The sequence below is a fragment of the Rhamphochromis sp. 'chilingali' genome (genome assembly GCF_963969265.1).
Source record: "Rhamphochromis sp. 'chilingali' genome assembly, chromosome: 7".
Taxonomy (NCBI): Eukaryota; Metazoa; Chordata; class Actinopteri; order Cichliformes; family Cichlidae; genus Rhamphochromis; species Rhamphochromis sp. 'chilingali'.
In genome coordinates, this window is record NC_137934.1 from 4,753,504 (window position 1) to 4,780,625 (window position 27,122).

General features: G+C 42.4%; 1 protein-coding gene across 13 annotated transcripts in view; it reads left to right on the top strand.

Moving 5' to 3' along the window:
- The window catches only part of celsr1a (cadherin EGF LAG seven-pass G-type receptor 1a), a 106,544-nt gene that overhangs the window by 67,372 nt on the left and 12,050 nt on the right, over positions 1 to 27,122 (top strand). For 6 of the 13 annotated variants that reach the window (XM_080886822.1, XM_080886821.1, XM_080886825.1 and 3 more), the window contains 20 exons: positions 8,183 to 8,340; positions 10,307 to 10,470; positions 10,590 to 10,715; positions 14,631 to 14,797; positions 14,951 to 15,136; positions 15,217 to 15,333; positions 15,426 to 15,600; positions 15,745 to 15,886; positions 17,414 to 17,534; positions 17,687 to 17,870; positions 19,041 to 19,142; positions 20,837 to 20,931; positions 21,059 to 21,268; positions 21,450 to 21,633; positions 21,723 to 21,866; positions 21,947 to 22,130; positions 22,268 to 22,435; positions 22,542 to 22,668; positions 22,765 to 22,965; positions 26,658 to 26,832. In XM_080886822.1, coding sequence (XP_080742948.1) covers positions 8,183 to 8,340; positions 10,307 to 10,470; positions 10,590 to 10,715; positions 14,631 to 14,797; positions 14,951 to 15,136; positions 15,217 to 15,333; positions 15,426 to 15,600; positions 15,745 to 15,886; positions 17,414 to 17,534; positions 17,687 to 17,870; positions 19,041 to 19,142; positions 20,837 to 20,931; positions 21,059 to 21,268; positions 21,450 to 21,633; positions 21,723 to 21,866; positions 21,947 to 22,130; positions 22,268 to 22,435; positions 22,542 to 22,668; positions 22,765 to 22,965; positions 26,658 to 26,832 — 3,130 coding nt within the window. The remainder of the gene's footprint in view (positions 1 to 8,182; positions 8,341 to 10,306; positions 10,471 to 10,589; positions 10,716 to 14,630; positions 14,798 to 14,950; positions 15,137 to 15,216; positions 15,334 to 15,425; positions 15,601 to 15,744; positions 15,887 to 17,413; positions 17,535 to 17,686; positions 17,871 to 19,040; positions 19,143 to 20,836; positions 20,932 to 21,058; positions 21,269 to 21,449; positions 21,634 to 21,722; positions 21,867 to 21,946; positions 22,131 to 22,267; positions 22,436 to 22,541; positions 22,669 to 22,764; positions 22,966 to 26,657; positions 26,833 to 27,122) is intronic. The other 7 variants (XM_080886824.1, XM_080886823.1, XM_080886818.1 and 4 more) reach the window with 2 other exon arrangements.

The following is a 27,122-nucleotide window of genomic DNA, read 5'->3' on the forward strand; positions in this document are numbered from 1 at the left end:
AGGTCTAAACTTTAAGCTTAGGCTCTGGTAATAATAACAGATGATAAATATCATCATGAGCTTGCACGCTTCTGTTTAGATTGTCATCTAACTTCAAATGCTATCATTAATCACCTGTTGTGTCGCTCAAAGTTTTGCCCTCAGAATGAAATAGTAGTGAGAAGTTAGATGAATGCAGTACATTTGCAATTTATTGGGTCGGGTTTGTTTTGTGCAGAGTTAGCGGTCAGTAGGAACAGTGGATTGTGTGTTTTGGACTGTGGAGATACAGTAACTACACCTTTCTGTCTTATATCTGCTTTTTTTGCACCTTCTCCAATTTTTGACATTCCTTCCTAACTCTGCTGCGATGTGAAATATTGTGTGTGTGTGTGTGGGTGTTACTAAGGGGAGGAAATTTCACACACCTCACCTAGCATGACCTAAACCTCTTATTAACTGTGCAAAAGACAGTGATTCAGTGGAATTTTTTGTGGGGAGGTGGGCATAAAAGTAGAAAGAGAGAAAGAGAAAATCCACACAGTTTATAGCTGCTCTGCCCTCCCTGCAGTAAAATATTCTCCTCCTCCTGTCTTGCCTCTTGGCCTCCTCATTCTTCTCCCTGCATCTCTTTATCTCTTCTGTGATCCCTGTCAGATCCGGCTTTTATTGCACCATTAGGTTTTTTTCCTGCAAAACATTAGCATCAACCCTGATGATCCTTAATCGCTTTATGCTGTGAGCTCTGCGAGGCCCTTTAAATAACAATTAGATGGTCACTGTGCAGCAGTAGCTCCTACCTCAGAGGCCAGACTCAGACCTCTGTGTCACATGATCATAATTAGCCAAAGTCTAGTTGAAGATGCAACAAAAAATAGGATTTTTACTAATTGCATATGTACATGTATATACCAGGCAGAGTCCTAAAGTTGTGTATGTAAGTAAGTAAATAATGTAAAAGAAGAGCAAAAGTTTATTGTTATTAATTAAGCAAAAGAAGACAAAGAGCCAAAGCCTGCCTATGAACTGTGCTTCCACCAAGGTCAACTTTAAAAAATAAAAAAGTGATCAAAAGGATTCTCCTTTTGCCCATCCTCCATCCTCCACCAGAAATTTCACAATTCCTAGTTGTAGTAGTTTTGCATTAGCTTGCTGACAAAGAGGCAGACAAAAGGCGCCTATGACATACCTCAAGCATTACAACAAGCAGATAAAACACATCATTCGGAAGGTAATGCCATTGATGTCAGCATACCGGCTGTTTGACTTTGCCAACTAGGGGGAAGGAATTTTCTCGAGAGGGTCCAAACAGGATAAAGTTACTCTTGCGTCCGCTTATGTGTCGTCTGCATGTTGGTTGTGCCTCTTGAAAGCCTCGAGCCAACAATGGCTGCTGTCCGTCTGTTACACTGACAGATAGATCGAAGCCGTGAGACGATGGGGATGGCAGTAACATATATTCTTGAACATGGTACATTGTAGCCTCGTGTAAAGTGTGTGTGTGTTCACACTTCTAGGTTTACACAGCCACAGGGCAGGTGAGGTAATGTGGACATGATAGAGTTTGTTGCTGCCAGAGGGAAGGTGGGATACGCGAGCCCGTGTGTGACATGATCGAAAATCACTTCACTTCACTCACATACACAAACACCAGAGTTGGTTTTGGTTCTGTGCCCGTCTTTATTTTGGCTCCAGCCTTTTCCCTGATTAAAACCATTCTTTTGCGGGTACTTTATGAAAATAAAAACACGCTTGGTCCTATTTTGTAGTTTGCACAGTTTAACCGCAAGCACCAAAAACCATCAAGGGCACATTTTCAGGCATCCATTTTCATCCAGTCATCAGAGTAACAATGGCGTTTCCTCAGGCGACTGCAAATAAAATAAAAGACTGTGCGCTCTCCTTCCTTTATGATCCCAGTGAATTATGTGGACGTTTGCAGCGCTGCTCGCCGCTTCCTGCATCGCTCCCGCACGCACGAGCTCGCCACTCGCTCACTCAATGTGCACGCCTGTAAACGCATTCTGCAGACATCCTTTCCATACTCCCCGAGCACATCCGTGAACAAGGACATAATCACCACTTCTGTCCTGCCCACTCGACACACACACACACACACACACACGCACACGCACACAGAAACACACACACACACACACACACACACACTTTCAGGTTGCTTGTTGCTCATTGTGACAGTGTTTAAGGTGTTTTCTGGGTCAGTCATTGAGCTACATGTAACAGTCTGTGCAGCATTGCTCTTTATCCTGGCCGCGGGGCTGGCTAAGTTATCATGTCGGCTTTGACAGACAGGCACGTAATAATGGAGTTGTCAGTGTGTGCGTCTGTGTTGGTGGGAGGAAAACGGTGTGTGGGCTTGAAAGTGTCCCCCTCAGACACACACAGTGTACACTTTTTCTGCATTTTTGCCTAAGCTAGAACTTGTGTGTATCCGTGCGTGTGCTTGCGCAACGCGGGTTTTCGGCCAATCACCTCATGCCCTCCGCCCTCCTCGTCTTTGTGGTAAGCTGTGGGGATCAAGTGCGTTGCCATGGCTGCAGCAAGCCTATCACCCCTGGAGACGACACCTTAGAGAGAGGGAATCCTCAACGGCCCGAGTCAGGCGGAAGGTAAATGAGAGCCTCTCATGGGGCCCCTCAAAGCGAGGGCCAAGTGCACTTTAAAAGAAGGGGTCAGAGAGAAGCCTGAAGCAGCTCATGTTTGAAGCTAACAGGCACACTTAGTGTTCAGTTATAGACATGGCAACATTTACAGCAATTTAAATGGGAATTCATAAAAACAAAAGTAGTAGCAGCACAAACTGATTTTGCATTTGCGTAAACTCTAAAACTTTGACAGATGGCAGACTTCGGCGCAACTAGTAGACTAGTTTTGATCAGATGTTGGGCTGTTTATGCCATACAGACATGACAACTCTGCCAGTAGGGATCCACAGATACATCCATAGACACGGTAAAAGATAGATGTAACTTCTGGATCTGAAAAGTGAATACACAAAAGATGTAAACTGTCCGTTAGTTTACTGGACAACAGTGGTGAGCAGAAGGTGGGGACAGAAGTGTGTGTGTGTGTGTGTGTGTGTTATTGGAGGGGTGGGTGCCACATATAGCGGCCCAGGGCAGACTCCAGTAAGGACTCCGCCCTTCAGTGCACGGTGAGCTATAGTGGGGCCTAAACTGCATTCTCTTAATGACTTTTATAGAAGACTTCATATTGAATGCAATCCTAATTACATTTTTTTAAATTTATGGTCAATCCAAGGACAGGGTTAAAGTCTTTAAAATCTTTAGCCAATGAGCGTGCAGCTTCGCAGTCAGATCCCCACCCTCGTCATCACATTCAGTATCCAATCACCAAAGATGGCTACGGAGACCAAAACGGTTGATTAAACATTTTAATTCCATTTTCGACATCTGGTGCTTGAGCGTGGGAGTTTATGGTGAGGGGCTGACTTGTGGGGCCTTTGTCAGCCCTGAGTCTGCTGCTTCTGGGGCAATCAGCGAAGTCTCAAGTCTTATTCAGCAGAATATAGGAAAATATGTTTATTTAAAGGAATTTCTGGTGATCCGGAAACATTCTTGTTGCTCAAAGCTCTGTTAACAAAAACTGATGTTTTTGATATCTCTGGGATACATGACCAACGTTCGTTCACTCTTTCTGCTTGGCCTCGTTTAAACCTTAAACTCTGAACTATGCTTACACATCACACACACAGAATGCATCGCTGACCCATATCTTTAGCTCGTGATCAGCTTTACATGAATTAGCAGAGTCTTAGTTTTAGCTGCAAGTATGCATTACACAGTGACAAAAACATTCACGTATTAAAGCACGTCCACTTGTGTGTGTGTCGATGTTTCTTTATGCTCTCAGTATCTCTCTCTCACACACACACAAACACACAGGCTCCAAGTAAATGTAGTGTACATTATACCATGTGAGTTTACTGTGTGATCAGCACCCGTAACAGCTGCAAGAGTCCGGGTTTCGGTTCTTCTTCTTCTTCTCCTTCTTCTTCTCCTTCTTCTTCTTCTCCTTCTTCTTCTTCTCCTTCTTCTTCTTCTCCCAGCTTTGTTGTTTTTTCCCTGCTTTTATTTCACCATCCACTGAAATCTAAAGAGATGCTGATAAGACGTTAATCAGAGCAGCTGCAGGTCAAGAACCTTCTGTTTCACCCTTTAAAGGCTTTTCTCCAGCACTGCTCCCACGCTTGCTCATATTTACATTGTTTAATCATTAGTTTCATTTTTTTAAATCTCATTTTATCTAAAGTGCTCGAGGAAAGAAAGCGGATCATTTCTACTTCTCCTTCCTTGTTTTTATTTTTTATTTTTGATCAAATCTGAATGCGATCAACTCTAGATTTTATAAAGGTGCAGCTCTAAAAATGTAAAAATACATAATGTGTGTATGTGGATCATTTAAACCTAGGTCTGTTTAGCTTCTTCTAACACTGTGCTAACACTTTCTGTAGCGGGGATGTCAAACTCATTTCTCATCATAGAGCCACATAGAGCCCACTTTGATCTTAAGTGGGCCGGACCAGTGAAACTTCCCCTTGTGTCAATGTAAAGATTTTTAATGACACATTTGATCCTTGAAATATCTCAGTATAAGAAAAAGAAGTGCAGTATAATCAGTGAAAAAAACCCTGCTATTTAATTGTTTCTCTATTCCTTAATTGGTGTGAAATGAATGGCCATGGTGGAGTAAGAAAAGTTGTAAAATATAGTTAAAAGCCCCAAATTTATCTCTTCCTTCATATTTTCCAAATTTGTCCAGTGGGCCGGATTGGAGTTTTCACCTGGCTAATTCTGGCCCCCATGCCTTTATGTTTGACAACCCTGTTCTACAGCTTAGAAAGCCCAACAGAGGGACAGTGGCGCAGCTGCCCCTCTGTTGGTCTTCCTTGGTCTCTTGTGTTCTGGGGGCCTCTGGATGTCTGGAGTTTTGATCTCCTCCACACCTGCTTCACGCCCTGGAGGACGGGGCTGTGGCCCCCCCACACCCTCTAGCAGATTATTACATGAAGGAACAAAAAACAAGCGCGTCCATGCTCACAGGTGTACACACGGGTGATCACACCCACAAACTACACCCTTTTTGGCTCCTACCTCAAAGCACACTGTGTTCTGTTGATCTTATGTGCTGCACAATAATGTTTAACATTTAGTATTTACTGTCATATTCCCATATATCATTGTGATGTTGTTTATTCTATTACTCTTGTTCTCTTCTGCTTGTTTTCTTTTTTCTTTCTCAGCAGGTGACCCAGGTGATTGATATATGCATTTTTTTTTTCTCTGCCCGTTCTGTTGGTTTTTGTCTTTTGCCCTTCTCCCCCGTCCCTCTTCTCAGCTGTTTCTCTTTCCCTCTTTCTTTCTCCCCTTCTTTCCCCCAGTCAAGTCTGTCCCGTATTCAGTAAGTGAAAATAAAATAAACAATAAAAGGTGAATCAAATGGACCATTACGGCAAGGCTGGGATGGTCAGTTTGGTAAAGTAAATCCGTTGGGCATCTTTCTTTGCCTTTAGACAACAATTCTGAGGGCAAAAGAGCCAAACGGGACAGGCCTAAAAAAAAAAAAAAAGAAAGCCACATGTTGCTCTTATTTTCCTCTGGAGTCCAGTGGTGCCCCTAATCACAAATGGCCCACAGGGGACATTTTTGTGCATATTTCACAGCGGGGTTAAGCAGTAAAGGTCCTCGTTATTATCAGGGTCAAATCAGCCACGAGCCTGTCAAGCACATACTTTGTGTCTTAACTCCTTCATCTGAGTGGTGCTATGAAGCAGGTTTCCCAAAGTGCAGCGTCTCATCACGGGCTGCCGACATGTCCGCTCAGGAGGAACAGTCCAACTTACGTAACTTACTAATGACGTTGACACTTGAAGATTTTCAGCGATAAAGCACCGCGCTCAGCCAGCAAGAGGTTCATATTTGGAGTTTGTGGGGTGTCACCTGCCTACAGTGAGCTTAGTGAGCCTGGGTTTTGTTCAGACGGTGAGGAACAAAAGCAGGACCCACGATTTCAATCACATATTTTCCTCTTGGTCTTACATTTTTGTGATTCGGGTTTTAGACTCGGCTCAAGCTGTTTGAGCCAAACCACCTAATTATTTGGGAGGGGAGAATTTAATCACGTGGTAGCATCCACCTGGTCTGTTGTCACTCAGAGGCTCAAATTTAGAAACCTGAAGGCAATAGCCTTCTTTTAAAGTCAACGAACTGAAGTGACGGTCAGATTTGACAAGATTATTTAGCTGGTTTTCATGGGAAAAGTAGCCACAGAGACCAGAAGAGTTTGTTGCAGCAGGCTGTGAACGTGTTTATTTTGCTGTTAAATTGGCCAGATCCAAGCGGCCAATCAAGGAACTGCTGTCTCCATTTTTTAGCACATGTGCTCGTTTTTCATGTTCATTTTTCAGACGTTAAAGTTGCTGCTTGTTGTGTGGAGAAAAGGAAAGTAAAACCTGTTAAGACACGTCCTTGGACTCTGGAGAATTTTGATGTCATTTTCACTGTTTGTTCATATCGATTCACTCTATGAATCCTAGACGGGCAAAAATGAGAGAATTCATCCATGATGCCTTGCTCAACCATGCCCGATAAGGCCTCGTGCTTTCTGTCTGTACTCAGCTGTTTATCTGTCTGTGTCTCTATGTGTATGTGTGCACGACGTTTCCACCTAAAGCCTGTACAAATGAGATTACATGTGAAAGAGAAAGAAAACAGCAGCGGTGTCAGACGTGCCATGCTTCCTGTTTTTCTTATTGAAAGTGTGAAAGTGTGTTTTGTAGAATCTGTGGAAATGGGGCATTTTGAAGGGAGTGGCCGTGATCAAAAAACCCTCCCTGTGGGTTAGAGTTATGCCTGGACCGGAGCCCACCTGAGCCAAAATAGAAGACAGTGCAGCCCTGTGCTGCTCAGTTTTTGCCCGTCTGCCATTTTCTCTTTTGTCTCTTTTCTCTGGACTTCCTTTTTTTTGTCCTTTGCCATTTTCCCCCCTCTGTGTTCTTCTTTTGTTTCCTGTATCAGCCCCACCAGTATCTCATTACTCTACACCGATTAATGTAGCAGAGAATACACACACACATTTTCTTTCTATCTGTGTCTCCTCATCTCTTCTACTGCATTAATTTTTCATCTTAAAATAATGCAGAGTCATACGTAACCATAAAGCCTTCACTCAGGTTCATTAAATATACTAAACTAGACACGTAAACCCTGATATCACAGTGTTGAGAATAAATACTTGATCCCTGCTCTCAGAGTTTTGAGGGGGTGTTTTGCTCTCCTTCAGTTCCCCGGATGTTTCAGGCGCTTCGGTGTAGTTTCTCTGATTTCCACCCCTATTGCTAAGTGGTTAGAAAGCCTCTCTTGCTATTGTTCAGCCTGTCAGCCTTATGTAAACTTTATATAAACACAGCGCCACGATCAGATCTCAGAGCTTCAGTGCCGCCGTCTTTATGCACTGCAGAAATATACCATAACCCTAGTAGAGATAGCAGAGTGACATAACTTATGACTCCATCTGCTGTAAGGCACTCAACGCAAGACAAGAAGATACGAGTGCTTCATTTGTAAAGAATTTGAAATAAATCTCAGCTTTAACCATGAATGCACTTCCTTTTTTTCCCTGGTGGAAACTCTTTTGGGTTTTAACTCTGCTCCTGTTCCAAAGCTGCTATTGTTAGGGAAATGCTCCATTGAACTTTGCTCTCAGGTTCGATATTAGAAACTCGAAAGCGATTTTGTGGCCTGATTTTCTAAGCCGAGCCACATTTTCTCAGATCAGCATTCGTCGGCCACGGGCCTTGATGGAAGAATTAGGCTACTTTGTAATCATTAGGTGCGAGCTAATACACAATGGGCTTTTTTGTCATCTTAAGCCCAGAGAGGCCTGAGCGCCGCCGCTAAAGTCAGCTAGACGTTGTTTGTGTAGCGCTGACCCGCGCTGATCGCGCTGCCGCCCCTGCCAGATTTCTAACATTGTGTGAAAAGAAACAAAGAAAGAAATCGAGCATTAAATGTTTTAACCAAATTCTGTCAGCTGAGGCAATTTACTGTAACAAAGCACACTCACGCAGGGAATAAGATACAGTTAGTGGGATTTCTCAAATCCCCACTATCATTCTTAAATGCCGATGAATGACCGTGATCTGTTTCATTCTGTGTTTCAGCCTAAAATGGTGAGCGTGGGGAACCCTTTTGGACCGTCCGGAGAAAAAGTGGCTATGGTCGCCATTGACGATTGTGACATATCCATGGCGATCCGCTTCGGAAAGCAGATCGGGAACTACTCCTGCGCCGCGCAGGGTACCCAGATTGGACAGAAGAAGTAAGAGGGAACCTCTTTCACCAACTTTCTTTTCTTTCTTTTCTCTCTGGACCTCTTCCCACACACATTCACTCAAACTAGTCAGACTAATGAGGGAATGTGTTGCGCCTCGGGGGCTTCGCCTTCATTACAGCAGATTACACAACTCACATTCTGCCATCTTCTCCTGCTTTTATCTCCTAATCTCCGTGCTCATCCGTGTGGTCTCTCTGCTGTCAGACAACCAAAAGCTCATCTCAGCGCAGGCTTTACAGGATTAACTGTGTGTTTATTACACACTCATCAATTTATATTTTTACAGTGTGCCTTTTCTTTTGGAAAGCTTGCATGCTGAGGCCCATTTACTTTGTAGAGGGTGGGGACTGAAAGGAAGCGAGAGAGAAAGCTTCAAAGGGGAGCTAATGAGCTTACATACTTTCAGGAACTTGTTGCACCGGTCACAGATGCTGAGAGGCGTTTTGAGGATGCTTTAATTTGATCACGCTGGAATAATTAGACCGCTGCGTCTTATGTGGTGGAAAGTGGCGAGAGCCTGAGAGGTTTCACTTTCGAAGCTGTCTTGACAGAATCCAGAGTGTGGCTTAAGCTGCAGAGTGAGTCCTGTTGAGGCAGAAAAACATGACTCCACTGACACAACTGTAGAGTGCTGGGTGGGATTTCCCAACAATATTTCTTGCTGTAAATTTCAGGAGTATCTGGGAAAAAACCCCAACAAATTTATGAAAAAGAAACCTTTGGGATTTAAAGACTAGTTTAATATATCCTACAAGTCTGTATTGACACTGGAGTCTCTGTACTGGATATCTTTTCACAAATATCCATAACACGGATTCCTTCAATACTTCAGAAAAAAAAATCAAAACCCATTAACTCTACTGCTATATATTTATATTAATATTCATACAAATGAATTCTGGATCATAGCTGTAAGTTGAACTTCGGGCTTTTGAGTGTCTGACACTATGGTTTTTGCATTCTTGTGTATTTAAATAAAAGAACAAAACGAAAATCTGAACTTTCTAGATAACTGTTAAGACATCACCCAAGAGCGCTGAAGTTTATGGCTGAACGTTGGTTCAAAGAAGCCTGCAGATTTCTGCTGATTTGCTGAACGTCTAGAAGATTCATGGTTTGAGCCCTTCATGTTCCCAGCCAGGCGATGTTATTTAGACCAGCGGTCCCCAACCTTTTTTGCACCACAGACCGGTTTAATGTCAGGCAGTATTTGCACAGAACGGGCTTAAAGGTGTCGCGGATAAATACAACAAAATAAAATGATACGACCAAGACAAAAACTGTGGTATTTTGTAAATATAATAATAAACGAGAATTCACTGTGTAATTGTGTAACTTTATTAGCAGCGTCCTCCTGAAATGAGAGTAACATCCTCCTCTCTGCCCCTTAATGTTCTCTGGTCGCTATGGTAACGCGTAAATATTTCATTCAAAATAAGCCACACAACTACAACGCGGGAAAAGACCCAGGGTAAACAGAGTTAACGATAAAAACCCTGAAAACCATAAATTTCACACCCGAGCCTCAACTCTCGCGGCCCGGTACCAAACGACTCACGGGCCGGTACCAGTCCGGTTGGGATCCGCTGATTTAGACCGTAAGAACAAAATTTACATTTAATGTCCCACGTAAATGTCTTTAGACCTTTGATTTTGATGGTTTCAGAAGCTCTGGGTGTAAGCGGCTTCATATATGACCAAGTACGTTAAATCTGACCTTGGAAATGCTGCCTTTTAGCTGCTTTGTGATGGCTTTTGAAAACAATAACCTTTAACCAGAAATACCGATCATAGTGAAGGTGAATGAGGGAGCAGCTAAAACACCAAAGCCAAAACTACTCTCTTTAACTCCATTTTCTAAAAGTAAGTGAAAAAGATCACAAAAGACCCACTTTGAAGATTTTGCAGTTTTGATCTATCTCATTCATGGTCTGTCTGCATTTTCTTGCAGATCACTGGACTTGACAGGGCCGCTGTTACTGGGTGGGGTTCCCAACCTGCCAGAGGATTTCCCAGTCAGGAACAGGAACTTTGTAGGCTGCATGAGAAACTTGCGCATCGACAGCAAGCCCATCGACATGGGCAGCTTCATTGCTAACAACGGCACCACAGAAGGTTAAGATGTTCCCTCTGCAGCGTTTCTATCCTTGCTCATTTCTGGAACCGACTTTTAAAGCTGTCATCAAAAACGAAGCTTAAATTTCCCCTGATTTTATTTACTTTTATATGCTCAGGGTGTCCAGCAAAGAAAGACTTTTGCACAAATGGTGTGTGTCAAAACGGAGGCACGTGCGTCAGCAAGTGGAACACTTACATTTGTGACTGCCCTACTGGTTACGGTGGCAAGAACTGTGAGCAAGGTAAGAAATGTGTGTGGGTGATTTGGTTAGTTTTTAAGCAAAAGTGGACAGTGTGTTTGGGGATATTGGGAATCCAGTGTAAAATAAATCCATTGTGCTTCCTTATGAGTTTGCAAAATCAATCAAATATATTATTGCATTTATAGACAGACGTGTTTCTGGCCAAAGGTGCAAGTGTCCGCTTGCTCATCTGTGTGTGTGTGTGTGTACATTTGTTTACCTATTTCCAGGAAATGGTGTATGTTTGGGGGATCACATGGGATAAGGAGCATTTTCTTTGACTCAGCGTGACTCACGCAGCCTCTGTTCACCAGAATCACTCACCACAGCCTTAGGTGTGGAGTTTTCGGACAAAAGATCAAATTTTGGCTCTGAGTCACTTATCAAAACCCAGACTCACAGATTGAAATCAAAGATAAACACACACTCACCTGGGGCTGTGAAAATTTCAATCTTACGTGCTCTTACTGATTAATCTGTGATGTGATGGTAGGTTTTCAGTTTAAAAAGACCAATGAGAGCTGTGGTGGAATTAATGATTAGCCAATCAGCACCATGGGCAGGACTAAAGATGTTTCTAAACACTGTCAAGCTGAACACTTCCAATGGGAAAAATTGGATTGTAGGTTTTTTGGAAGCCTCTCAAAGTTCACTTCACTACTACCACTAATTTGCATGGCTGTGTGTGCACGAGCCTGAGGCATAAGGCACAAACACTGGTCACTAGTGGCTAATTAGGACTCATCCTTGGAAATTCATTACAGTAAACACACAGTGTCAGACTGAAGATGGAAATAAAGTGTAACAGATTTCAAATTTCTGTGTGATATCAGCTCTACTGATCGCATAGCTGTCTTTGATGCCTCCTCAGCCAACATGTGACTAGTGGCTTATGTTATAATGGAAAAGGTACATGTAAATAGATGGGTAATCAGAGTACACAGATAACAATATTGAAAGATAAAGTGTAAGGTAATGGTTTTGTTAAGGGTATCTTGATATCCACATCTCTATCTGCCAACAGGTATTATTATTTATGCTCCATAACCCCTCTCGTGTTCTTATATAAAAAGTTGAATCTTTGAATCCTTGCTTCAGGGCGAGTTCCAAACAATGTGTAAAGGTGTGAATACCTATCCTCGCCCTCTCGTCTATGAGGTAGCCGCCCAGTCAGTGCCAGGCCCTAGTATCCTGTATCTGAACTGGGCCGGGATCATAGCAAGCCGGGAAGAGGTTTTGGCTGCTAGGTTGCTTGTTGACACATTTGGTTTGAGGCTTCACACACTTCGCTGCCACATGAGAAACGTGAGATTTTGTTGCTGTGGAGCCAAAATCGTCAAGACTAGACTGACACAAAGAGACAGAATCTCCCTGGTAGTCACCCACTTGGCTTGGTTTTGTTTGATTGTTCTGATACCAACTACTGGACTTTGCTATTTTTGTGTGTGTGTATTTTTTAAGAAATTTAACCCGTCCCTAGACCTGGTTCAATTGCTCTAATGTGCATTCACTATCATTCCACAGACTGTATGTAAAAGATGGTGGTAGCAATTGCAACGACTTCTGCAGCCAGAGGTGATCATATTTGGATTACAAGATGGAGTGCAATGCACAGACAGAAATGCCTCAGATACATAGATGTTTTTTGTTCTAAAAGCTGATGGGGTATTATCGTTTGAGAATGCAATAACTGGAGAACGAGGTGTCATAGGAGCAAATTGATACCGTAGGAGCATCTACTAAAAATCTCTGACAAGGTCAAATCTCAGTGACCCCGACCTAAAGGTCAGAGTAAGTTTTCTGAAAAACACGTAAATGCAATAAGTTGAGAAGGTGATGTAGGTGTCTACTAGTAGGCTAACAGTGACAATGAACAGTCTTGAGTCCACAGCATAATGACCATAATAAGAATCTGTATGGCGAATATGAATGGGATTTTTACTTCAAGAACCTCACTATTTTTATCAGATAAATATATAATAGAAACCATCAACAAGTCCATTTCAGCAATTCATATTAGCTGAGGTGTTAGCTTTATCTCTAGCTTTTACCTGGTTCTCTTAATGTTGCCCAGCTACCAACACCGCTTGTGACTCCAGACATGAAGCTGCCCAGACTAAAATATCTTAATGTATTTAAACTCTATTACTGTAAGTGTTTTAGGACTTAAAGTCAATTCTGATCGGTACTCATGGCCCGTAGAGGCTAACGTTTTCTGTGACATTTTAGCTAGCACCATTAAGTCAAACTCTGGGTTAGCCTACATAACACTTTTAGAACTAATTAGCATGGATTAGCATGCTAACAGATGCATGCTAATTTTTTTTTTTCTTTTAGTTCTGTTAACATATTAGAATACCAACATGCTTTCATTTCACTTAGACCACCGTCATGGCATGGCTGTAGACTATGGGGGTGTCCAAATTCATGGGCTGCATCCTCCTGAGGCCGCATTTGTAGACTGATTACGTCACAGCAACGTGCCGAAGGCTGTCCAAATTCGTAGACTCCTCCGAATGCAGCCGACAAATGCGTCCTCCTTTTCCCCAAATTTGACGGATGGGTCGGGTGTGTCCTTCGTGGCCCACCATATCCCAAAATTCATAGTGCGGCCCAGCCAAACTCCAGTTTCCGGCAATGGTGGCCGCTACTAAGTTTTAAAATTACTCTTATTAATCTTTCTGGGTCACAAAATAAACTTTTAACATATTTTCAGGCGAGAATGTGGGAGTGTAAACTTCAAATATCTGCTCGGTTTATCAAGATATTGCAAATTTGCAAAAGTGCTTCGACGTTTTCTGAGACGTCTGTTAATCACCAGCTCGATAGCTAACCGGGAGCTCGAGGGTCACTAGAGCCGCAGAGAACGGCACAACTCCCGGCACGTCATTTTCAGATCACCGCGGACTTTCGCTACTCGGGTTAAACGTAATATAGAAGTCACTTAGATAACCTAAAAATGTTATTGTTTGGCTTTTTTCAGTGTTTTATTTGTTCATGAGTAAATCGGTTTGGCTGAGATTAAAGTTATTCGATTGGATTAGATAAAATAAAATAAAACTTTATTAATCCCCCGGGTGGGTTCCTCCTTGGTTTTTACACAGCTGAATAAACATCAAACAGAAAAATGATTAAACAGAAGTGTGAGATGGTCGAGAATTTACGCCAGTGAAGAGGGTTTTTTTAGTTCGCGGAGGACTAAGCTTCAGCAAAGGAGACTAAAGTCACGATAGTTACCTGCTACCATGAACAAATAAATGCTTTGTCTCATAATTACAGCTTTTGTGTGAGTGTATCTGTGAATGCTTCAGTTGAAGTATGTAGCCCGGGGACCAGAGAACATGGTATAGCTGAGGTGGAAACACTGCGTGCCCTACTGAGATCGACCCTCAGGAGAGCAGACAGCTCGAGGACATTGTTTGCTTACTCAGCATCAAATTAGAGCTTAGATAAAAACTCGCATCTGTAGGAGTTTAATTAGACTTTAAGAATTCTTTTTAACTATGCTCATAGAAGAATTTTTTTGGGAAGTAATCTTTTATTTTCCAGAATAAAGTAGTAATTATATGACATGCTGGAACGTAAATGCTGGAAAAAAACTCATCATTTCAACACTGCAACCAAATTATAGAAGTAAACGAACTAAAGCAACTGCGTGTTTTAAATGATATCTAAAAATAGACAAATACAGAAATAAGAAAAAAAGGTGTAAAGCTAAAAAGAACCCAAAAAACTACAGAAAAGTCATTGCTGCTATTTACCTATGGTTGCTATGTACAGCACAGAAAATGTTTTCTTATGCTTAATGCTGCATTGATTCATATGTAGTTCCTACAGTTCTCATCTGACTTTTAAACACATTTATTTCCAACACTAATGTGTTTGTGCGTACGACCTGATTCTCGTCCCTCCCAGTGATGCCATCACCTCAGTTCTTTGGCGGAGAGGCACTGGTGTCTTGGAGCAACCCGGACATCACTGTTGCTGTTCCCTGGTATATTGGCCTAATGTTCCGCACCCGGCGTCCTGCTGGCACCCTGATGCAGGTCAATGCTGGGCCTTCCTCTACCATCAACCTCATGGTAAGAAGCATTGTTGGAAAAATTGTCACCCTCAGCAGTTTGCAATTTAAGCTTGCATACAGGTTCTAGACTACCTCTAAAATGAGTGGGAAGTTCTCAGTTTCTGCACCCCCCCCCCCCCCCCCCCCCCCCCCCCCCCACACTCCCTTCCAGGTGAGTGAGCAGCGGGTCCATATGGAAGTGTTGCTGAGGCACCAATTGGTGGCATCGCTGAGCTTTCCTCAAGTGCGTGTCAATGACGGGGAGTGGCACCACTTGCTGATTGAACTGAAAAGCATCAAAGATGGCAAGGAGATCAAATACATGGCAGCTGTCTCTCTGGACTACGGCATGTATGAGGTACAGGGCGTCTTCCTTTAGAGATGATAAAGGTAGTCAAGAAAGGTTGTATTAATTTTAATTATTGTCTTATTTTTAAGCAGAAGTCAGTCGAGATCGGCAATGACCTCCCAGGCCTCAAGCTGCAAACTCTTCATGTTGGAGGTTTGCCCGGGGAGAGAAACGATGTCATCAAGGGATTTGTTGGCTGCATACAGGTGGGTGGGCGTGCACTTTAAATGTCGCATTTTATTTCTTCTTCAACCTTCTTTCCTGATCGTCTCCCTCATGAATGTGTGCTATCCATTAGGGTGTGCGTATGGGTGAGACATCCAACAACGTGGCCAATGTGAACATGGCTCAGGGCCTGAAGATCCGTGTGGAAAACGGCTGTGATCTGGCTGACCCGTGCGACTCCAACATCTGCCCAGAGAATAGCCAGTGCATTGACGACTGGAGCACACACACCTGTGCTTGCGACCCAGGTAAGATGCACAAGCAAAAAAACATACATAAGTTGGTTGAGAAAGCTCAATACGTTGCCTATTAAGAAAGTGTGTGAACGTAAACATCTGTATTTCACGCCTTTAGGCTTGAATTCAGTTCTTGTTTGTCTGTCTTTCCTGCAGGCTACTTTGGGAAACAGTGCGTGGACGCTTGTAAGCTCAACCCCTGTGAGCACGTTTCCACGTGCGTCCGCAAACCAAGCTCCTCCCACGGCTACACCTGCGAATGTGGACAAAATTACTTCGGCCAGTACTGTGAAAACAAGTAAGGTTTTTTTTTCTGAGAGCAAGCAGGGAGAAGGGTTTTCTTGCACACCACATGTACAACTTGTATAACGCCACTGGAGCAATGCAGTGATATTTGAATGGTAGCTTTGAAGATAGGCTCCAGGTCAGATACTTCCATTGGCTCTGGTGAATTGAGATGGTAATAAAATGTTAATAACGTGGAATCAATTTGCTAGCAGACTGAAAGCAGACCTGTGTGCGAGACACAATATCCAGATGTTATAAACAAACCAGACTAAACATGGATATTGCCTCCGACAAAGCTCATTAATCCTCTTTGGTTCACCGAGGTTTCTTTCTCATTCTGTATTGTTGCCGGTCCTTCAGGGGAGTTTTATTAGTCAGTAATCCGAGCCTGACAGTGTGTGTATGGGTGCCTGAGAGTGAGAGAGGGACAGATCAGCCATTTATTTGGGAATTAGTCGAGCAGTGGTGTAAGCATTTCTGCAAAGTAGCCAGCCCCGATCGAGAATCACTCATTTCCCTGTGAACCCTGTCCCCTATGACACGCATCACTTCCTGTCTTAAGCAGGATGTGGGATTCCCCCTGAATGCTTGACTGCTCCTCCACAGGTGTTTAGTCTTTGCTTCCCTCATCCTGCCGCTCTTCCTCCGTCAGATCGCATTGCACCAGCAGTGATCGCATCTCGAGGAAGAAAAAGAAAGTCCGTGTGTGTCTGAGTGACTGGCTTAAAAGTGTAGAGGAAGTTTACTGTAGATTTGTTTATTTGGTGATAAACTGAGGAGATAATCGACGGTTTGTCTGATTGTAGGCGCTGATACCGAGTCAGCAGCATGTCACAACCAGATCACGCAGTGCATGGCTTTTTAGAAAAGCTCCTTTCAGCCACACCCTGGTCACAGGGGTCACCATAGCAGGTAGATTTACATGTTTGATTTGGAAGCGTTTTAAAGCAGATGCTCTTCCTGATGCAACCCCAAAGAGGATTTGTGTCTTTAACTGGAATCAGACTGGTACCAGATCTCGACCAGGCAAAACCCAGTACAGGAAGGTCTGGAGCTGGCTCTCTGTTTAAAAAGTCTCTGATCCTATGAGTATTCTCCAGTAGCTTGGATGGAGCCGGGGAGGAGACTCTGTCAGTCCTACTACCACTGAAGGTGTGGTTGCCGAGGGTGCCCTCTGGTCAAGCCCCGCCCCTCACCCTTTGAGTAATGTTACAATAATACACAGGTTTTCGCCTTTAGTGTTTCACAAGGGTTAAAAAGGTAATGTCCACAATTTAGACTTTTTGACTCCAGTATATTTTATTAAAGTTTAGCCGGAGCAAAGCAAAAGTCAAATCAAATAACAATAATCACATAATCAAATCACTTGAATTATACTTATCAAGTTAACCTGCTATGAGCTAATGCTGATCTTGAGAGAAAAGAGGTTGAGGAGAGAAGGGCACGCCTTGGCCACGACACCCTTATCTCTGTTCCGTGTAATTGTACTTTGCAGTTTGCGTTTGATTTTGACATCTACTGTTGTCTTTAATGGCAGAGTGGAAGAGAAATGTCACGAGGGCTGGTGGGGCAGTCCCATGTGTGGACCGTGTAACTGTGACACAAGCAGAGGATTTCATAAAAACTGCAACAAGACCACCGGGGAGTGCCGCTGCAAGGTAAATACGTACATAATAAGAGAGATTTTACAAATATTACGGTGTTTCTTCTTGAAGGAGGTTTTTAGTTCATATTAGCAGCAAATTCATGTAATATTCAAAGTCTCCTCCCTGCTCAGTGATGTGTGTCTTCTCTCCCAAACCTCCTGCAGGATAATCACTATCGTCCAGAGGGAGAGGACGCTTGTTACCCCTGCGACTGTTTCCCTATAGGCTCTGAGTCTCGAACCTGCGACCCCATCACTGGGCAGTGTCCCTGCAAGGGAGGAGTTATCGGTCGTCAGTGCAACCAGTGCGATAATCCCTTCGCTGAAGTCACTCCCACTGGATGCGAAGGTATGTGAAAGAAATATTTGAGAAGGTAGAAATATCATTGATTAATTAGCCTTTATAAAAGAGTACACTTCAACTTCTGTGAATAAGGATTAAAAATTAATAAATCAGGATGCAATATAGATAGACATTTATTGAGTCCCATAGAAGCCCATGAATAATTAACTGTGTATGAAAAGGGACACCATGAAGGTCAGATCAGAATAACTAAAGGGGACAGTAATAAAAGGTCATTTCAAAAGTCGGGTGCATTCTAACTCTAGCTGTTCTCGGTTCACAAACTGGGTCCGGCTCCTTCAACAAAGCGTCAAAAAGAGACAAATGGTGTCGCTCACATCTGCTGGTGCTGCAGTCGAGCTAACTTTGCATCTTTGTCACCACCCAGTCATGCAGAAGAGGCAAGTCTGGCTCAGTGGCTAACTTGGCACCGGGACTGCACACACACAATACAGTAGAGATGAACAGAAGACAAAGCCCCCGAACAGAAAATGAATGTCAGTGTGCTTACTGTTTGACCTAATAGGAAGCCTTTTGGAGGCTGAGAACGTGCTTGGACTTTTAAAGGACATGAAACCCTAATCCATGGTCTGAGTATTGTTGTTTAGCCAAAATGTTGGAGTGGATTTAGTGCGTTTTTTCAGATTCATAAGACTCTAAGATGTAGCTGCCTTTAATAGACCTCATGCCACAATATCTGTTCTGGACTAAACACAGCTTCACAGTTAATTTGGTTTAAAAAAAAAAAAAGACCTTCAACCACTCCTTATTTTAATTATTCTTATTGTATTTAATGGAGAAGCTTGGAGTAAGTACACTGGATAAGTTATGTATCATAGCTTGTGCAAGCTTGCAGGTCCAAATCTGGTTTGTCCTGGCTGTCAAATACGCTGACATGAATTATGTCTTGCAGCTTGTGCAACAGCTCTGCAGGATTAATTTGGTTGAATTTCTGTGTTTTTCCGTCTGGCTGTTTTATAAGGTGGTTAAAACGGATCAGCCGGGTCGGACGTTTGCCTTTTAAAGCGATGCTTTTTTGTTTTGTTTTTTAGCTGATTGAACCTCAGTTTGGCATTTGTCTTTAGCAGGCCCAGTTTAAGCATCATACCACGTGCAATATAAAAAGTAATTACTGTGTTTTAAGACTGTTCTTAAGCCTTACCCTCCTGTCCACAGTGGTGTATGAGGGCTGCCCAAAGGCCTTTGATTCTGGCATCTGGTGGCCCAAGACAAAATTTGGACGCCCTGCTGCTATGAAATGTCCCGAAGGATCTTTTGGTGAGTACTTTTAACTGCACACTGTCTTTCACTCTCCAAGGCTTAACAACACAGCAATAAAGCACCCTGATTGGTTCATGAGTCCAGAGGAGCTTTTTAACCAGCCAATCATGTAGAGGTTTGTGTGTAAAGGTACGTCAGGTACATTAAGAGCTGACGGCGATACCATTCCTCTTGCTCACTGTGCGTATGAGAAAGGTGAGCTCAAGAGTCGAGGTCAGTGACCTGTCCCAGTAAAACGTTGCCTCTTTCCTGGTTACTCCCTTGGTAACTGCAGTCACCATGGTGCCCTTTTTGTTGTCTCCCAGCACTCAATAGGGAATTTATTTGTGAGCATTGCTCAGTGCCCTCCTTTAGCTCCAAGTGGCAGGCATTTCTCCTTTTACAACAGTGAGACTTTCCCAAACACCACCTGACTGTAAAAACTTGGTGTAGTTTTACATTTAAGCACTGAGACTGGAACGAATGGTCTTACATTCATCAGGTATTTAAGTGCTGCAAATCTTCAGAACAGTTCTGATCACGATCTGATTGGAGTTTTTTGCTGTGCCTTTTTAAAAAATGTGTATCCTTACTATACTACTAGTAGTACTTAATACTACTTACTAGCCCAGTCAAATCTTTCTTAACTAACAAAATCAAAAAATAACTAAGAAATAAATTTCTGAAAAATTGCTGTTCAAAAATGAATGGTATAATTAGTTGTGATCATTAATGTGTTTTAAATTATTTAAAATATATAAAGTGTGACATTTTAAATGTATATGTTCTGTATAATTTTCCCTTTGCGTTGCTATGTTTGTTTTACCCATTTTTTTTTTTTTTAAATTTCATTTATTCTTCATATAAGTGAGGAGGCTGTTATTCAAAGTCTATTCAAAGTCTACTGCATTTCGTTGCCCTGTACCTGTGCATGTGCAATGACAATAAAGTTGAATTCTATTCTATTCTATTCTATTGGGAAGTCAGTTTGTCCCTGTTATCTGACTGGTTACCATACAAAATAGTTGCCTCCAGCTAATCTATTAAAAGATACAAACAAATTAAAATTAGAAACAAATATTGAATAATTAAATACAAAATGAAAAAAGCAAGACAGGACTGTATAATTATATAACTATATAGTTTTTTATGTAGCATTTTATACATTCAATAATGTCTATGATTTTTTAATATTACCTTTGATGCATTTAATGGCATATACATTTATTCATGTAATTGTGTTTATTTTGTTTTGGTTTTATAATGTTGTCAGTTTCGTTCCTCCGTACAAACAGATAACATGCAGTTCATATCTAATTTCATGTGAAAGAAAAGTATTTTAAGATAATAAAACTGTTTGAGGCAACAATAAAAAGTTGTTAAGTAGTTAAGATATGAAATACGTTATTTAAAAAACATACATGGACAAACACGTAATAAAACCTAAATCTCTAAAGTATGCGAGAAAATATGTGATCATAGTAGAACAGTCAAATGTTCTGACATGATTGCACTTACACTTTTTGCCCCTTTTTGCAAATTTGTACCTCAATGCAAAATCTCTAATTGTGTAACTGCACAAATGCATAATTTTAATGCTATAGAACAGAATTTCCTCACAGTGTTTTCTTCTCTCTTCATGTGTTGGTAACAGTTGTGAGGAAATTGATTTCCATGTCCTCTGTTTTTTTATGTTATTTGTTCTTTTCCAGGCACTGCCATCCGCCACTGTAGTGATGAGAAGGGCTGGCTGGCACCTGAGCTCTTCAACTGCACCACCGTCGCCTTCACACATCTGAAAAAACTGGTGAATAAAAGACAGAAATAAGCATGAAAGCAGACAGGGGCTTTTATTAGACTGAACCCGAGGAGCTTTTCCCTACCTTGACCTGCCCGTTCTCCCTCTCTTTACATCCTCCACTCTCTTTTTCTAGAATGACGATCTCCACCGCAACAGTTCAAGGATGGACAGCGAACGCTCCAAGACCATTGTGCGTTTGCTTCAAAGTGCCACCAATAACACGTCACATTACTACGGCAATGACGTGAAGATGGCCGCCCAGCTTCTGAATTATGTTCTGCAGTACGAAAGCCGCCAGGCCGGGTTTGATCTCACCGCCATGAAGGATGCAGAGTTTAATGAGGTAGCCTTATGCACTTAATTATTATAAAAAATATATATGATGTGAGCACTGGGAACACTGGTGGCATGCTGCCCTCCACTGGTTGATGCTCACTGGGTGAACAACTTTACCCATTACTGCTTTTATTTGAATATATAAATTCCTTTTTCAATCGTAGCTTGGCAATTTGTGTTTTTTCCAGAACTTGGTGCGAGCAGGCAGCGCCATACTGGATCCCAACACCAAGGACCACTGGGACCAAATCCAAAGGACAGAGAGCGGGACCGCACATTTGCTCCGAAACTTTGAGGACTACGCGAGCACGCTGGCACAGAATGTCCGGAAAACCTACCTGAAGCCCTTCACCATCGTCACTGAAAACATGAGTGAGTCTCCAAACTGTAATTGAATTGTGCTTCAGCTGCGGGAAAAAAACGATAACACAAGTCTTTACTGTGTCTCCTGTTTATTTCAGTTCTAACTGTGGACTACTTGGATGTGTCGAATCCAGAGAGGGCAACATTTCCTCGCTTCCAGGAAATCCAGGAGGCCTACCCCAAAGAGCTCGGGTCTTCTGTCCGCTTCCCACAGTTTAATATCGGTACTCAGGGAAACAAAGGTGGGAACGATGCCTCAATCAGACCTCGATTAAATTTTTTTCTGCTTTTAAAGCTTCATCTTCTTTCTTTCTGACATCAGCAGAGCCCACTCCTGCCCCTCCAGCTCAGACAGAAGCTGTCCTAGAGGAGGAGCACACAGTTTCAGATAGGAAACGCCGCCATCTCGAGCCACCTGCCCCTCTGCCTGTTGCTGTGGTGATAGTGTACAAGTCGCTGGGAAAGCTCCTTCCTGAAAGATACGACGCAGACCGCAGGAGTCTGAGGTAAACTATGGCTGACCTCTGTGAAAGCCATCTACTGCTATTGTGCTTGACTTCTTGCTCAGAATGAACAAGTGGTGAACACCAGAAGGTGCAGAGAAAACTTTATGCGAATGTTAGTGTACAATGTGTATTTCCAGAGTCCCCAACCGTCCGGTGATCAACACAGCCATCGTGAGCGCCACGATCCACAGCGAAGGTCAGCCTCTTCCTACCGTCCTGGACCCCCCGGTCATCTTGGAGTACACCCTGCTGGAGACAGAGGAGCGAACCAAACCCGTCTGCGTGTTCTGGGACCACTCAGTCGGGTGAGTTAAATTTGAAATACATTGTAGTTAAATGAATTGTTTTCACATGGCTTTAAGAGTATACATTACTGGTCTCACCTGTGCTTGTGTTCGTTGGCGTGTTTAGGAGCGGAGGCACAGGCGGCTGGTCCTCTAAAGGCTGCGAGGTGCTCAACAGGAACAACACCCACATTAGCTGTCAGTGTAACCACATGACCAGTTTTGCTGTGTTGATGGACATTTCCAAAAGAGAGGTAGAGCTTAAAACTTCTCTCATTTCAGTTTCGTTTTAAAACACCTAGTGGTTGTTACTGATCACCAACTCGCTGTCTTGGAACTGCTCTCCACAGCACGGCGATGTCCTGCCTCTGAAGATCGTCACGTACACCACAGTCTCCGTGTCCCTGTTTCTCCTCCTGATCACCTTCATCCTGCTGTGCCTGTTGCGCAGGCTCCGTACCAACCTCCACGCCATCCACAGGAACCTGGTGGCAGCGCTCTTCTTCTCCGAGCTTGTCTTCCTCCTGGGCATCAACCAGACTGACAATGTGGTAAGTGCATTTTTTTTTTCCTGCAAAGTGTTTTTTATCTTGCACGGTTATTCCCAGCCGTCTTTGTCAGATGTCCTGTAGCTCTGTCATGTGAGCTTCCTATGTCATATGAATATTTCTTCATCAACAATAATCTTTCTCCTAATTGAAGCGAATTATGACAATGATTCGATTCTAGTTTGCTTCAGTTTCTTAGAGGTGGACATTTTAGCTAGCAGTGTTTATTAAATATTTGGATAATTAGTTATAATTATCATTTACTTTTGGCTTACCATTGAAAAGTTATTGACTAGCAGCAGTTTTTCAAATTCTTCATTCATTACTAAGCGGTGAGTTGAACTATATAAATGTCACAGTGTATGCATCCCCGTTTGTTTGTTGTTATTAAGGTAAAAAGCTGTTATGGGCTAGCTCTGCTTAAGAATTTTGGTAAAAAATGACCTCTGCCACAGAATTCTTGCTGAAGTTGACCTGGATTTTGCAGGAATCGATGACTTTAACTAAAACAGTTGAGAATTTAAATATATAATTACTGCTTTTAAAAAAAAAATGGTAAATTAATGTGTGCAGTATTCTCAGATTCATGTTTTCCTCTTCAGACATATTTGATTAATTCAAGAAATACAAAGATATTAACGTGCCAGAATTAAATCTGTCCTGTATTTAGCATTATTTGCGCAGCTGTTCCATTTAACTGCAGTGTGTAATGGTGTGTGGCTCCATAGTGTAGGCTGGTTTAGTTCCAGCTGTAGATTCAAATCCCCTACGAGGTTGTGTCATGAACGGGATCCAGTGTAACACACCTGAACATGTGGATTGTTTGCTGTAGTGACACCTTTTGTCAAGATAGCAGCTTAAATGAGCATATATTTAATGTGAAATAATCTCAAAATACCATTGCTATATAAATTAACAAACATTCCTCTATATTCCTAAGATCCCAATCTGCTTTGATGATGGGCTTTTTCTCCTTTCCTGCAGAGCGTCATCTGCACTGTTACCCACATCTGGAAATCTTTGATCAGTAGCAAACCTTTGCGATTAAGAGTTAATACGTATTTGAAAATGTCTCTGTGTAGTGTTTTACAGCGTGCTGGACTGCAGGTTCTAGCTTGTGAATGATGCACTGTCAGATTAGAACTGATCTTTTCACTCAGGAGTGTGGCTGCTCCTCTCTACAGCCCATCACAGCAGCTGCACGATCAGTTACAAAGCCAACGAACCATGCGTGTAATTTCTTTACAGATTCCCTTCATACGTGCAGGATTTGGCAGACAGCATCCCCAAATACACAGCTGCAATTTAACAACTTAAAAGAATAAACTGCACACCTTTGTAGGGAATACTTCAGTATTCCCTACAAAGGTGGGTTGGTTGACACACAGTAGGAATATTTCTAGGATTAGACTCTTGACACTGTGAATCTGGCTCATTTCTCTTTTATTTAGTGAATTGTAGTTTCCATTATGAAAGATCAGTATATAATAAGAAACTACTGGTGGAGAAATTACACCATGATTAAATTCTGATCGTTACCATGTAAAGCAAGATAGAGTACATATGTACATGGTCTAAAAACCAGACCATGAAGTCATGTGCTACAAACATGAGTGGTGTGGGGCATCTGAGATGCGGGATAAAGAGCTTTCTCTCTGGTGTTTACTTCATCAGAGCTTCCATGAAGCTTACCATATTTGTTTTTCCTTCAGGCAGCCCTCTAATGCTGGGTTGACAAGAGCAGTACAAGACTTAATGGGCCAAGACCTACCTGAGAGTCTTTCTTTATCTGACAGATTATGCGTTGTGATTGTCGACTAATGACTGTAATAGTCAGGAATGTGCTATTTACCAAACTGCTTTTCCAATATAACCTCGTGTAAGTTCATGTTAGTGAGCTGCCATTCCTGGATAAATCTTATGTGAGGATGTAGTCTACCTTAATTGAGTTAAAAGCCTTTGTTAGTCACTGATATGGCTAGTAACTACTCTCAGTTCCATATACATACAGTAAAGGATCAAAAGGTATCGGATATCTTTGAAGTCTGTTGACATACACATACACAAACCTCTGTGGGCCAGTAGTGGAGACGTGCTGTGACTGGTACCTGTCTCTAAAAGCTGGCCTCAGGGTGGTAAGTCCTGGCAAGGGTTTTCCCAAAACAGCTTTAGTTTTTACTTGATAAAAAATCTCAAATGTCTGTGGTACAGACAACACCATTAATCTCTTAATTGACAAGTAGAAGAAATCAGGTTTAAAAAGGGAGCTATAAGGATACATTTAAAGGTGTACTTTTTTGCCCTTTAGCCAAGAGTTAGAGAAGATCATTGCCTTACTTATCTCTGTGTGCTGGTTTGTGATCCTAGCGCCGCCTATAAGTAGCAGCTCAAAAGGACAACTAGCACCTCAAAGCTTAACCCTTGTAAGTACAACATGTTAAAGGTTAATGAGTCAGCTTTACGTAGTCTGGTTAAACCAGATGTTTTAACCCAAGGCATCGGGAGACGCACTGTCAGTCCTGTAACTCCATGGAGGGTTGTAACTACCACCCCCAGCTGTCAAACAGATATACATGTGCTTCTGAATAGTACTTGCAGTGGTAATGAATCGGGGATGAAAGCGAAGCCTGTTCAAGAGGCATAGCCCTGGTGGTTTGTGCTTTATTTACGACTATCTCACACCTCATCATTCACATGACAGAAGATGTCAAATCAGCCCCGTATTTCAAGGTTAGGTCCCATAAATGAATCCTACAACGAGTGATTCAGCAGCCCCTTCACATTTCGATAAACCTGCTATAAATCTAAAAGAAAAGGATATCTGCAGATGTCAAAATAAACACATGCACACATATGTACTGCTGAGCTTACAAGAAGCAAGTAAGTTTACAGGCGCCAGAGGAGTTGTGGGAGTTTTGTCTTTGGGTCTGTACAAATGTTCTGACTCACCATGTTTTGACTGGGATGAGGTGATAAAAGCACATGCTGCTTTATATTTATGGAGTATTGTTTTGTGGAGTGGAAGCCAAGTCTGCAAGGAGATGCTTAAAAGAGAAAGTTTAATCTCTTTGGGGTTTTTGGGTTTTTTTGCATCTCTTTGATTTGCTAAGCGCTTGCTAGTGTGCGTGCAAAGTTTAGGTGTGTGTGTAGGTAAACGTGCATCAGAGCAGTGGAATGCTGTCGGTGTGTGCCCAGGGCCATCTCCAGGGATGATTTATAACGCTGTCAAAGTAGTTTCTCCTTCTTCTTCTCTGATCTCCACAGCAATACAAAACATTAGTAAAATACACCGTATCTCAGCATTCACTGACACACACCATTCTTCTACTGTAGCACCAGACAGCACAAAATGGGAGGAGGGGAGATACAGGAATGTGGGGACAGTTTGAATCATTGCCGTGTTACGAAAAGACGTTGTGACATAAAAACGTTTACTGTCAGTTCACAAATTGAATAGTTTATTGACAAGGCTTTCAAGATTTTAAAAAATATTCAAAAATTGGATGGTTTATTTCCCGGTTGTCTGCTTGAATATCCAAAGATGAACAAACAGAAAATTGTCTTATTTTGAAAGGCTGGATGATTCGTGCACTGATATATAGATTTAATGGTACTGCAGAACCAAAGTGGCCGATACTGTTCTGTACCTAAAAGTCTGGCACTCTCTTCTTTTCTCCCGTCCTACAAACTCGCAGTTTGTGTGCACCGTGATCGCCATCCTCCTCCATTACTTCTACATGTGCACCTTTGCCTGGATGTTCGTGGAGGGGCTGCATATCTACCGCATGCTGACCGAGCTGCGGAACATCAACTACGGTCACATGAGGTTCTACTACGCCATGGGCTGGGGCATACCGGCTATCATCACTGGTGAGTTACACTCACACATGTTCGCCAGGACAAGCAACAGTGCGATAGGAGATGGCAGATTGTCGGGAGACTCGTGTCATGACTCGTCTTTTCTGAAAAGGCTATGATCCCTGTGGGAAGATCGCTGAATGAGACAGCAGGAGAAACAATGAAAAGGAAATGGTTGTTACTTAGATGCTCACATTGTGTCAAAATGAGAAAAAAAGAAGGGCGTAAAAATAATATATATATAATTTAAACAATTTGTGTCATGTTTATATGTTTTCCTTCTGTCTGATTCCTCCTTTTAG